At 37.9% G+C, this 13463-nt stretch overlaps 1 protein-coding gene across 1 annotated transcript in view; it reads right to left on the reverse strand.

The window, feature by feature from the left end:
• The window catches only part of LOC127423650 (protein sidekick-2-like), a 431227-nt gene that overhangs the window by 72854 nt on the left and 344910 nt on the right, over window positions 1–13463 (reverse strand). Inside the window, exon 4 of the mRNA XM_051668153.1 lies at window positions 8662–8809. Coding sequence (XP_051524113.1) covers window positions 8662–8809 — 148 coding nt within the window. The remainder of the gene's footprint in view (window positions 1–8661; window positions 8810–13463) is intronic.

Raw genomic sequence — 13463 nt, forward strand, 5'->3', positions numbered from 1 at the left:
CAGTGAGAACATATGACAGATTTTTAATAACAAACTTATTATACTTGGCAAAGGACATGTAACCCAGATATCCCCATACAAATTCTTATATATTGTCAGGAATTCTGACATAATTTGGTAAATATATTCCTTAAATCCATCATGACACCGGAATATATAGTGAATTAATATAACATATAAAATTGAGTGATACAGTATTTTTCTTTCTGGTTTTTCCATCTAAGCAATCAAACTTATGATTTTCACCTGATAGACGATAAAATGGGTTAAAAAAATCCCACAGATTTACATTGAAAGAGGGACCCGAGTCATATGTAGGGACTACAATCTCATAGAGACTTTTTGGGGATGGGCTCTTTTGCCTTGGTCCAGTAAGCAAACACCTAGCAACCACCCACAACACCCTAGCAACCGCATATCAACACACTCAAAACCACTCAGAACACCTTAGCAACTGCATACTAACACCCTGACAATCACCCGTAATACCCTAGCATCATTGCAGTGACTATTGCACAGGCAAGCACCACTCACATTTTCTTCAAAAAATTAAAAAAGCTAGAACCTGTTTCCACCTGTCTTTCCTGCCACTCACTCACTCACACTCACACTCTCACTCACTCTCTCTCTCTCTGATATGTTTGTACATGTGTTTGTTATATGTCAGGGGTGATTGTTATTATTAGTGACTGTTGTAGGAATTTGTCGAATCACAGAACTGAGAAATTACTTTGACTGTGAGTTGGGTTTTATCTTCAAAGGTATTTACCTGATTCAGTTCAGTGATCCTACCTACTGTAGACACCATTTTAAGGCATCATTGGTGGCTTCCCAAAGGTTCCAAAAGGTAGGCAAAAAAGGCTCCGATACACTCACTGCAAACCTTGTTCGAGAGTTCTGGCAAACTTGCTGCAAATTCACCTCTCAATATTTTCACATTTTTCACAACTCTTCATTGTTGCAAAAGGTTTGCTGCAGGTTCACCACTACCTTCACCGCTACTTGTCAGAACTCTAGATATTTTGTAATGGAAGTTCTTCTTCGTTCTTCGCTCAGAGCAAGAAAGAAGGTTGAAACAGCTGAGCAATGGTATGCTGTTTGCAAACATTCGGACCCCATCCATGCCACTGGAGCCGGTGTTTAAAAGGGCATTTAAATACTAGACACACTCTGACAAGAAACTACATGTAAAACCAATGTAACAATAAAACATGTTAACAATGACTACATGCCTCATTCTATGAATATAATCCACTTGAGATCAGTAAAAGAAGCTGTTTTAACCATTCATTGATGATTTAAAGTAATATATGTGCAGTAGACCATGTGTAATTTGTCGTGTTTACATTCTGCATTAATGGGGCTAATGCTAACATGCTATACTGAATGCTATAATATGCACCAAATAACTAATTGTTATGGGTTTCAGAGTAAAAACTCTTGCCGTCAAAGTAGAGCACTGAGTCATAACAGCCTATCAGGTGGACCAATGGCAGTAAAAAGGTGTTTACTCAAAACCACCACAAAAAACTCTGGCCAGATTTTATCGAAATTATCATACACCCATTCTTTTTTCGAATTAACTAAAAGTACATCATCGCCTTAAAGGAATAGTTCACCCAAAAATGATTTTTTTTTTTTTTTAAACAAACCTATCAATTTGCTTCAGAAGACATTAATTGATCGACTTAATAGAAATATGCCTTTTGGTCTGTCAAACAGCCAGCAGCCTGATGGCACCCATTTACTTGCACTGTATGGACAAACAGAGCTGAAATGTGCTTATAAAAATCTTAATTTCGGTTCTCCTGAAAGAAAGACATACACATCTGGCTTAAAGGTAAATAAATCATGAGAGGATTTAAATTTTTGGGTGAACAAACCCAAAGATCAAGACTTTTGGCTAAAGGAAGCACTACATGTAGCCTACGAGGAGAAGGCAATTCCAGATACCCTTACAAAAATCGGAAGTTCATGGCAAATTTGCCGTAAACTTGCCACATTTTCACATGTAAATGAGCTTTGCGGTAACGTTCACCACTACCGGTGAAGAGCTGCAAACTTCTGAGGTGAATCACAAGCTCATGTGTGGCAAGACTGTGGCTAGTTTGCCAGAACTCTAAATTTTTTGTAAGGTAATGCTCAATGAAAATATTCATCCAAGATGGCGGATGAGTTAAGATACATTTTGATTGCAAATATATTTATATTTTTTTCAATGCTAAATGATTTCAATACAAATAGAGCAATCTGATTAAAATTGTATCCAATATTTGTGCGTGCTGTAGATTTTATGCTTATAAGAGTCTCGCATCGTTAGCTTAGCAAAATGCTAACGTCAAACTTGAGTCTCACATGCACTCGGGGTGAGGAGCACAATTTGTCTTGCCTGCTGAGTTGTTGTCTATGTAGAGCATTTTAAACCAATCCCTTATGAGGTTCCATTTCCGTAATTTTCTTAGTAGGCTGCTGCCTATGAGGGCAGCAGGCAGGATGCCAGCTCACTGGGTTTTGGAGCAGAGCATGTGTGAGCCTGTGCTTGTACAGTATGTGTGTACGTGTGTGTGTGTGTGTGTGTGTGTGTGTGTGTGTGTGTGTGTGTGTGTTGTGTGTGTGCTGACCCAGTATAACAGTTATATGTACACACTGGCAAGTGGGATGGCATTTGTCAGTGCAGTGCTCTTTCTCCTCTCTTTAGGGAACAGTAGAGTCTGCAGTCAATGACCTCTATTACACTTAGACAAATACAAACGGCACAAACCACGGTCTCTTTAGTGGGAATGGGATCTCGGGTGAATATCACACACTAACACACAGTCGCAGTCATGGTAAATATATCAGGGAACACTTACACATACTGACAGAAAACACACACACACACAGACAGACACACAGACAGACACACAGACAGACACACAGACAGACACACACACCATCCAAAAACACAAGACCAATATAAGCTGAATAGAGGCGGTCAAATAAAACTGACAGACAGAATATGTTTGAATGTTCCAGGGGAACGCTCAGGAATGAAAAACAAAAAACACATACACAACCAACACCTGTCTCACAAACAAAAGCTAATGATATTTCTACAGCCAATATCTGCAGTTTTTTGGCTGCAGGAAAACAGAACTAGTCCTTCTGGTGCCATCAGTGTCTGTTGAATCGAAATCCTTTCTGACACTCTAGTCAGATATATTCATGCCTCGAATAAAGCCATGTTTTTACCACCGACAAAAACACAACCTGAGCCAGACCATGTGTCTTAAGCATTTAGCCCCAACCATGCCTGCCTAACTGCTCTACGTCTGATATGTCCAAGGGAATAGATTAAACGCTTGGATCAAACACCCTTGGACTTTGTGACCTTTAACATCTGCTGTGGAATGATGTTATGAATTTTTAATCCTGATTCAGTCTTCTCACTGAACATGAAAATTCCAATTTCTATCAGAATTTGGTCATATTCTGATTGTATAAGGTGCTATAAGCAATTATGTTTTGAAATGACATGTTTTGGCATAAAATTTCCCTACTACCTCTTTGTGTTCCATTTGAGATTATACTACCCTTTGAACATTTCATACACTACATGGCTAAGTCCATAGTTTACTGTATATGTGCACAGAGTATATATAGTATATATAATTTGAGACACAACTACACAGTTTGGTAAACATGAGTGACAACCACATTTTATATATGAAGTGACTTCGAATTTGACAATTCAAGAATAACTCCTTTTAGTAAGAATGTAGCCAATGTGTCTCGGCACAAGAACTATCTGAAAAACTCTTAACAAACACATGGTTAAGGGCATCCTGTTTTTGAAAAGAGAAACTAGATGATGAGACTGTCAAATGAGTAACCGTTATCCAAACGCCAAAGGCTATTCACCTCTTATCTAAACTGAATTAGACCTGAAGGGAATTGAATAAAATAAAATTAAAAAAAATAAATAAAAATAAAAACAGAATAGCACCGTTTGGAGTGGAGCTGCTCCTGGAATGTGTTTACTATCAGAGGTTCTGATTATACACAATCAGCCCTCTCAAATAACACAACAAATCAAATGCAGCCAGTGGAAAAGGGCCTTTCAATTGCATTCCCATTCAGTAATGAAAGACTAATGGCTATTGCAGTTAAATCACTGCCTTTCAAGCCGCTCTCTCACTCCCTGTAGGCAGGAAAGTAATGAAGGGAGGGTGTTGTCTCATACCATACCAAAACAGACAAGACTGCTGTGGGACACACTGGCTGATGGTCAGAGAGACTTAAGAACGGTCTCTAGACTTCAGAATCACTTTCTTGTCATTATTGTTTTGTTATCAACAGGTAGACAGATGGAATGACTGGAATGGAGAAGAGACAGTCCCAGTTGCAGCCTCTCCGTACGAAATTGCCTTTTAAAGGGAAACTGGAGTCAGGGGAGCATGGAGAGAGAAGGAATATGGCTTCTGCTGCACAAGCTTTACCAATCTAAGTTCAATTTACAACAAAATCTGTTCATTTTCTTCTTGTCCAATGTGAGAATAAGAAAGAAAGGAATAAATGAAATAATTTGGTTGATGGGCAAATGTTGGTCAGACTTCAATGGGTGCACATGCACAAAAGATGAAGAGTTCTGAGTGAGTAAAAATGTGTTTCATGAGTTCTTATAACTCTCGGCTACTTATTAAAACCACCTCTTATAGGAATATTTCAGGTTTAATACAAGTTAAGCTCAATCGACAGCATTTGTGGCATAATGCTGATTCCCACAAAAAATTATTTTGACTCGTCCTTCCTTTTCTTGAAAAACAAAAATTGAGGCTACAGTGAGGAACTTAAGGCATGGTCACACATACCTCTGCACGGTGAAATTCCACAAGCAAAATACCGTCATCTTAATGGGAATCTGTGCGATCGTGAATTTTGCATAATGGACTACCGGTGGCAAAGAATTCCCCCTCGTGGATTTAGCGTAAAGTTCAAGTTTGGTGAACTTTGCACGAATTTTCACCGCGTTGACCAATAGGAAGTTGTTTTTTCGTTTGGAGTGGGAGGTGCTTTGTACACAGCTACACTGAAAATTCACAATGGACATGGATATCATTTTAGTGGTGAGTTTTTTTGTTTGTTTTTTTTTTTGCTGATTTCACACGTGCTCAGCATCCGCATTTTCGCCCGTGGAATGTCGACGTGCAAAGGTATGTGTGACCACACCTTTACAATGGAAGTGAATGGGGCTCATTTTTGGAGAGTTTAAATACAGAAATGTGAAGCTTATAATTTTACAAAAACACTTACATTAATTATTCTGCTAAAAAGTTGTTTAAATCGACATTTTTACAGTCATTTTGGGGTTTGCTGACATCACATCTTCATGTCAAAGTTGTAAAATTGACTATAACTTTACACAGAAAACTTAGTAAGCAATTTTATCACACTAAAATCATGTTAACACACATATTATTTATGTCTTGTGGCTACACTTTTGAAAAAGTGAGTATTTTAACATTTACGGCTTGGCCCCATTGTAAGTGCCTCACTGGAACCCAGATTTTTGCTTTTTTTAAGAAAAGGAGGGGCAAGTCAAAATTAATATTTGTGGTAATCAACATTATGCCACGAACGCTGTCGATTGAGCTCAACTTGCATTGAACCCAGAATATTCCTTTAATATTGTATGCACTTGTCATTATCTGGGTTTCCATCTACATATTTTAATGTGAATTTTGGAAAATCTAAAACTAAATTTGCAGCTTGGAATGAAACCTCACTATTGACTATTTTCTGTTTGAATTTAAAATGCTAAAAGAATGTCAGACCTAGTGTCTGTAAGGGACTCAACATGGAGGCGAATCCATATGCAAGAAGTTTATTATAATTAGCAAACAAATCCAAGACACATGGCAGAGACGTAATCGTTGAAGCAGGCAATGTTGTCGTTACACACGTAATCAGTCCAACCAGGCAAAGAGAGCAAAACAGTAATCCAATATCAGTAAATCCGTAAAGCAGACACAATAGTCATAACAAGTAGGCAATAAACAGGCATTGAGAATAACACTTGGTAAGGCAGTGAAACTGGCAATACTTCACAAAGTCACAATGGAAGAGCATGGCTATTTATATGGTTCAAACAGGAAGTAACCATAGAAGAAATGGTACAGTGTCAGTATTCAGGAGAGGGCTCACTCTGGTGGTCGGCTGAAGGGATACCAGCCTCATTCGTTACAGTGTCTATGTAAAAGCATTATTTCTTTTAGGTCAAGAAAGTGTCTATCTACAGAGAGCCTAATGTCATTATTGATCTTATTTTCTTATTTAATGCCCGTAGTCTTATGGTGCACAATTTATCCAATAACTACTGTAATAATATATATTAACCAATAATATAAATCCTGATCATACATTATTTACTAATTCATTTAACTTTTAAATAGTAAACTAAATGCACTGAGAATGCCGGCCCATGATTTGAAAAGCATAAAAGTTAATCTATTATTTATACTTTTAATGTAACATAAATGTAAATTTTTTTGGGAAAAAGTTAACGGCACTGTTATTGCACAAATTAGTTCTATAGGAAACCTCAAAGCAAGTACTGGCAAATGTAATTTAAACATTTAAAACAGTGTTTTTCTGTGTGCGAAAGCAAGACATTATGGCACTGTAGAAACATGGCTCACTCCCAAGCATTGATTATCTTGGTCTGTTCTATGGGCTGTGTGATGGCATGATTAAAGGGGAAAGAGATATAGAATGGGCGAAAGCTGAGGTAGAAATATTTGTGCTTCAGAAAACTGTTTACCAACTCCAGGTAGTTTCTACTAAAATGAGGACCACCAAAATGAGTACAATCTGACGAAAAAACTAATTGAGCGAGAGCGAGAGATAAGAATTCACAAATTTAGAGCAGAGACTGTTTTTCATTGTTAGAAGCATTAGGACGGGTGAGCAATCCTCCATGGGCTTCTCGGTCAATGTTACGCTTATTTCCATTTTTCATGGAGTCTTTGAAACTGAGACGGAGGTGCCAATGGCCTGATTAAAATTAAATTAAATGATTTTCTTGCAAAAATTGTATCTGCTCCACTCATTTGCATGAGGTAACCTTGGCTTAGAGCTAGAAGCATTCACTAACTTTGCTATGTGCGAGACACATCAGAGTGAAGGAGCACTATAGGAGGACAGAGAGAGTGTGAGGAATTAGAAATATTTTGAACACATCATTCAGTGGCTTTGCGATGTCAGTTAACACAAAGACTAAGTTTTCCCAAAATTGATCATTTTGTCATCTTTTACTCACCCTCATGTGATTCCAAATCCCTATGACTTTCTCGCTTGGAAGGCCAAATTTTGAGGAGTTTGTTCACTTTAATAATGAAAGTGAATGGGGAAGGGAGCTGACAAGCTCGAAAATGACATCAAACCTGGTGTGACACGTCCAATGCCAGCATCATTTGAGAGCTTAATCAGATTTTCACAATTTCTAAATTTTAATTAATTCAAACAAAGCTATTGTATGGCTTCAGAATACTTGGAATATAACGCACAAGTCTTATGAACCCCTTTTACAATGGGCGACTTTTAGTCATTTTGGAGCTTAACAGCATATCTTTTTCAAAATATCTCCTTTTGTGTTCCATGAAAGAAAGAAAGCCATATGAGTTTGGGACAACATGAGGGTGAGTAAATGATGACATCATTTTCAATCCGGGTGAACTATTCTGCTGTACAAAACCAAAACAGAGTAATAACAACATTAAAACGGAAACTGAAATATTAGGTTCAACGTGTTGTGACTGTCCAACCAAATATGAATTATCTACACATTTGTCTAACTCTGTTTTTGAATATCAGAAAAGTTGTGGCAAACCCGCCTGCCACGGGACAGATTATAGTATGAGAGACAACTTAAACCATATAGTATGGTTAAAACTAAAACTAAAGTTACTGCGTTTTGGCGTTGCAGGGTAATTTTCCTTTAATGAATTCAAACGTAGTAAATCGCCTTCAAGTTTTGCATGCACTAACCCACCCTTTGTATTTGCAAGCACAAGCAACAAGTGTATAGCCACCCAAAAGGGCTATATGACAATAGATGGATGGATAGACGGATGGACAAAGAGATCAAGCGTTAGATAGACAGACAGACAGACAGACAGACAGACAGACAGATCAACAAAGTCTCATGAAAATTCATACATATTTTACGAGTTGGCTATTTCGTATGATTTTGTATGAGTTCGTTCATATAAATTTGTACAATTTCATCACGTGCAAATTCCCAGATGTCTAATGTGGAAGTAAGCGCAAGTTTTGTGCACGAGGCGTTCAGGACATACTTATTAATATTATGCCCTAACCCAAACCCCTTATCTAAACTTAACCAATCAGTAGAGTGTGTAAACATGATAGAAATCTGTTGTGTGTGACAGAAGCAAGTAACTGCCGCGTATTAGATGAAAACTATGTCCAGCGATGTCATTTGCAGTAGTGAAAGTCATAGGAGTACAGTCGTACGATATCATACGAATTAGCCAAATAAAGAAAAGTCATGTGAATCCTTACAATTTTGCCGTGAGAGTGTGTAGGACAGACAGACAGCTAGATAGACAGAACCAAAAGGGAAAGGAACAGAATAGGAAAAATATATATATAAAAACTTACATCCGACTGCTGGGAGGGATTTTGCGTCCATCTCTGAACCATGTAACCTGTGGCTGGGGGAAACAGTGTATGCGTGGTGCTGGTATGACTGCTCCCTCTCCTTGGGATATGGCTTGGACTCGTTCCCCTTCCTCAAAACCTCCCATGTCTATAGACAAACACACGAAGGACACAGAGTAAGCAGAGTACGAAAGCATGTGATATAGCTCATGTGTTAGCAGACTGTTAGCGGTAAAGGGGTAGCTCACCCAAAATTTTTAATTCTTTCATCATTTACTTATCCTCATGTTGTCCCAAACCCACATTATTATTTTGTTTCTTTCTTTTTTTTTCTTTCTTTTTTGGGGGGGAATTCAAAAGGCAGAATGACAGCCTCAGTCACCATTCACTGTCATTGTATGAAATAATAAAACAACAACAACAACAACAATAATAATAATAATAATAATAATAATAATCATAATAATAATCATAATAATAATAATAAATGCAATGGATGTGAATGGTGACTGAAAATCCTACCTAAGATCTCTTTTGTGTTCCATAGAAGAATGAAAGTCATATGTGTTTGGATCTTATTCATTGTTTCAGTTTCTGTCACCATCTGCTTCAGCTGGAGAGCGTTTGACAGACGTGTTCTGACAGCGCGCCAGACATTGTCACAGTTGTTGTCGAACAGAAGATGATATGTGCCAGCTAGCTTTCAGCCATGACAGTGACCAGAAGTGACTCATACGAACAGACGTTCACCGTGCATTAAATCAGCAGCCATTCTTATCTACAACCCTATCTGATTCAGCACAAGAAATGCCCTTACTGCTGGAATGTTGCCGGACATGGGTTTCTAATGCAAATGTAATGCTGAGAATTTAAGAAAGAGTATCTTCAAAATTGCCCTGATCTAATGTTGGTAAAGTCCAAAAATAATAATCTTATTGATTTGCCAAATATAAATCCCCCCAAAAAAACAAAACAAATGGCAATTACAATAATAAATATAGCTGCGAGCAGCAATTAATGGGGTTCAAGCGGTTTAAGGCTTTTAAGCACATGCGCAAAAAGGTATTATGTTTTATTTAGCAAGCATGTAACCACCTAGATCATAGATGGAATAGACCATTTACAGCCAATTCAGGCAATTTACTAAGGAAATACATGGTTTTTAAAGCTTTTTAAAGCTCATAGCGCCACCTATGGTCCGATCTCCATAAAAGTCTGCATGCTTGTTTAGAATCATATGTTGCATGTGCTCACCTAATTTTGTGAAGTTCTGAGTTTTTGTTTGTTATGGACTTATTTGTACACTTGACCACACACATTTTGTAAATGACACTGTTATAGCTACCCAAAGGGTAAAGTTCAACATTTTTTTGATAATTATTGACCTAGAGAGTCCAGAGAATTGTACTGCATTGGTTTTATTGAGGTTGAGTGAAAAACCTAGTACTAGTTCACAAAAGAAAGTTTTTTACATAATTGTGAATATTTAATGAACGATTTGATTGACAGCAGAAGTTCTTCAGGCAAAGTTGTTCAAAATGAGGAGATCTAACATATGATATGCATATTGTGTGTATGTGTGAAACTCAGCGTGATTACGGAGGCGTAAAACTCGTTAGCGCCACTCAGTGTCCGATTTCTTTCAAATTTCTCACAGACCTCTAGGGCCAGGAGTCCAACAGGCCCACTGAGTTTTGTGCCAATTGGCCTCTGATAACCTTGTCTAATAGGTGCTCAAATTTCGGCCATGTTTTTTGAGATATGCCAATGTCTTCACAGTCATGGCACCTCGGACAAAGACACTGCATGCCAATTTTCAACTCAATCAGACTAACGGTTGCATAGTTAGAGCTGTTTTCATATTTTTTCCTGTTATAGCGCCATCAAGTGGCAAAACTCCGCAGTTTTTTTTTTTTACTGTGACCTCAGATTGAGCTTATACACATGTCTACTGAGTTTGGTGAAAATATCTCAATTCGTTCCGGTGTTATAGCCATTTTAGTAAAAATGGCCTGCCCTTTTCGAACGTTTTGAAACTCCTTAGTGACCATGAGTCAAAATTTCAACTTTTTTTGATAATTATTGATAATCAGACTCCAGAGTATATTCCTGTACTGGTTTGGTTCCGATCGGGTGAAAAACCTAGGACTAGTTTGCAAAAGTAGGTTTTGAACATTATCTGAAATATTTACTGAACGGTTTGACAGACACCAATACTTCTTGAGGCAAAGTTGTTTAGAATGACAAGAGCTATCAGGTGATATATATTACTTATGTTTTTTCACAACACTGCATTACATACAACCATTAACACCTACAAAAATCGTGATAGCACCACCTAGTGGCCGATTTTTTTAAGACTTTGCACAAACCTCTCAGACCAAGAGTCAAATAGGTCCCCCAAGTTTCGTTACGATCGGTCATTTTTAACCTTGTGTAATAGCTGCTGAAAATTGATTGACCGATGGCAGCCATGTTTTTCAACATACGTGAATGTCCATATAAACAATGAAGGCAGCTGAGACAAAGACAATGTAAGCAAATTTTTAAGTCAATAGGATAAACAGTTTCATAGTTACAGCCAGTTTCATGTTTATTTGGTATTATAGCGCCACCATGTGGCAAAACCGCACCAAATTGACCTCTTACATAAGCGTGCCAAGTTTGGTGAAGATATCTCATTTTCTTTCAAGAGTTATAGCCATTTACGTAAAATTGGCCACTCCTACTTCCAATGTTTTTGCATACCGTAGCTAGCTCGAGTCAAAAGTTCAAACTTTTTTTGATAACTTTTGATATTGAGACTCCATAGAATTGTTTGGCACTGGTTTGGTTCCGATCGGATGAAAAACCTAGAACAAGTTTGCAAAAGTATGTTTAATGAAAAATCCAAGATGATGGAACATTTTTATAGGCAGAAACGAAATTGGAGATATATGTTTCGTTTGGTTTGAGCCAAGGATTCCAACAGTATAAAGAGTCTATGATAAACGGTCTAGGAGTTCTGAGTTTTTGTTTAGGAATTATGGGCTTATTTGTACACTTGACCACGGCCATTTTCTAAATGTTACTGTTATAGCTACCAAAGGGTAAAGAGTGTCTGATTTCTTTCAAATTTCTCACAGACCTCTAGGGCCAGGAGTCAAACAGGCCCACTGAGTTTTGTGCCGATCGGCCTCCGTTAACCTTGTCTAATAGGTGCTCAAACTTCATTGGCCGATGGCGGCCATGTTTTTTGAGATACGCCAATGTCCTCATAGGCAAGCATGTCACCGTGGACAAAGACACTGCATGCCGATTTTCAACTCAATCAGACTAACGTTTGCGTAGAGTTGTTTTCATGTTTATTTCATGTTACAGCGCCACCAAGGATTCCAATGGTATAAAGCACTTGAGTCTATGACAAACAGTCTAGAAGTTATCAACAGTTTCGCATTTTTGATCGCTGTAGCGCCCCCTATTGACCGATATCGCCGAGTCCATGTTTCTGAGTAGCGAGCAATACTACTACCATCTGACCAATTTTCATGTCTCTAGGCCATACGGTTTGTTCTGCCCGATCAGTTTTATGGCAGAATACTACTACTACTACTACTACTACTAATAATAATAATAAATATAGCTGCGAGCAGCAATTAATGTGGTTCAAGCAGTTTAAGGCCTTTAAGCACATGCGTAAAAGGTATTATGTTTTATTTAGCTAGCATGTAACCACCTAGATCATAGATAGAATAGAGCATTAACAACCAATACAGGCAATTTACTAAGGAAATACATGATTTTTAAAGCTTTTTAAAGCTCATAGTGCCACCTATGGTCTGATCTCCATAAAAGTATGCTTGTTTAGAATCATATGTTGCATGTGCTCAGCTAATTTTGTGAAGTTCTGAGTTTTTGTTTAGGAATTATGGTCTTATTTGTACACTTGACCACGGCCATTTTCTAAATGACACTGTTATAGCTACCAAAGGGTAAAGAGTGTCTGATTTCTTTTAAATTTCTCACAGACCTCTAGGGCCAGGAGTCGAACAGGCCCACCAAGTTTTGTGCCGATCGGCCTCCGTTAACCTTGTCTAATAGGTGCTCAAACTTCATTGGCCGATGGCGGTCATGTTTTTTGAGATACACCAATGTCCTCATAGACAGTCATGGCACCTTGGACAAAGACACTGCATGCTGATTTTCAACTCAATCAGACTAACGGTTGCGTAGTTAGAGTTGTTTTCAGGTTTTTTCATGTTACAGCGCCACCAAGTGGCCAAACTCCATGTTTTGTTTTTTACCGTGACCTCAGATTGAGCTCATACACATGTGTTCCAAGTTTGGTGAAAATATCTCATTTCTTTCGGGCGTTATAGCCATTTTAGTAAAAATGGCCCGCCTTTTTCGAACGTTTTGGCACCCCTTAGCGACCGTGAGTCCAAATTTCAACTTTAGTTATAAATATTGATAATCTGACTCCAGAGTATATTCCTGCACTGGTTTGGTTCCGATCGGGTTAAAAACCTAGGACTAGTTTGCAAAAGTAGGTTTTATTCTTATGAACATAATGTATGCGTGAAAATAACTCACTCTGTGGGGCATTCAGGAGAATTTAGAACCTACTTGTGAAAGGGTTAATAATCAAAGCCAGCTTCTTGAAGGTTTTTTTGATAGAATTATTCATCAAAAAAGCTAATCAAATAAAGCCACTTAAAACAAATAATACAATATCCAGTAGGCCAATGTTCTGTCTTTGATATCAGAATGTTGTGATTTCCTGTGTATGATTGATCTCATTTTATTCTTCCAATGAAATGCAA

This window comes from Myxocyprinus asiaticus, chromosome 32 (genome assembly GCF_019703515.2).
Source record: "Myxocyprinus asiaticus isolate MX2 ecotype Aquarium Trade chromosome 32, UBuf_Myxa_2, whole genome shotgun sequence".
Lineage (NCBI taxonomy): Eukaryota > Metazoa > Chordata > Actinopteri > Cypriniformes > Catostomidae > Myxocyprinus > Myxocyprinus asiaticus.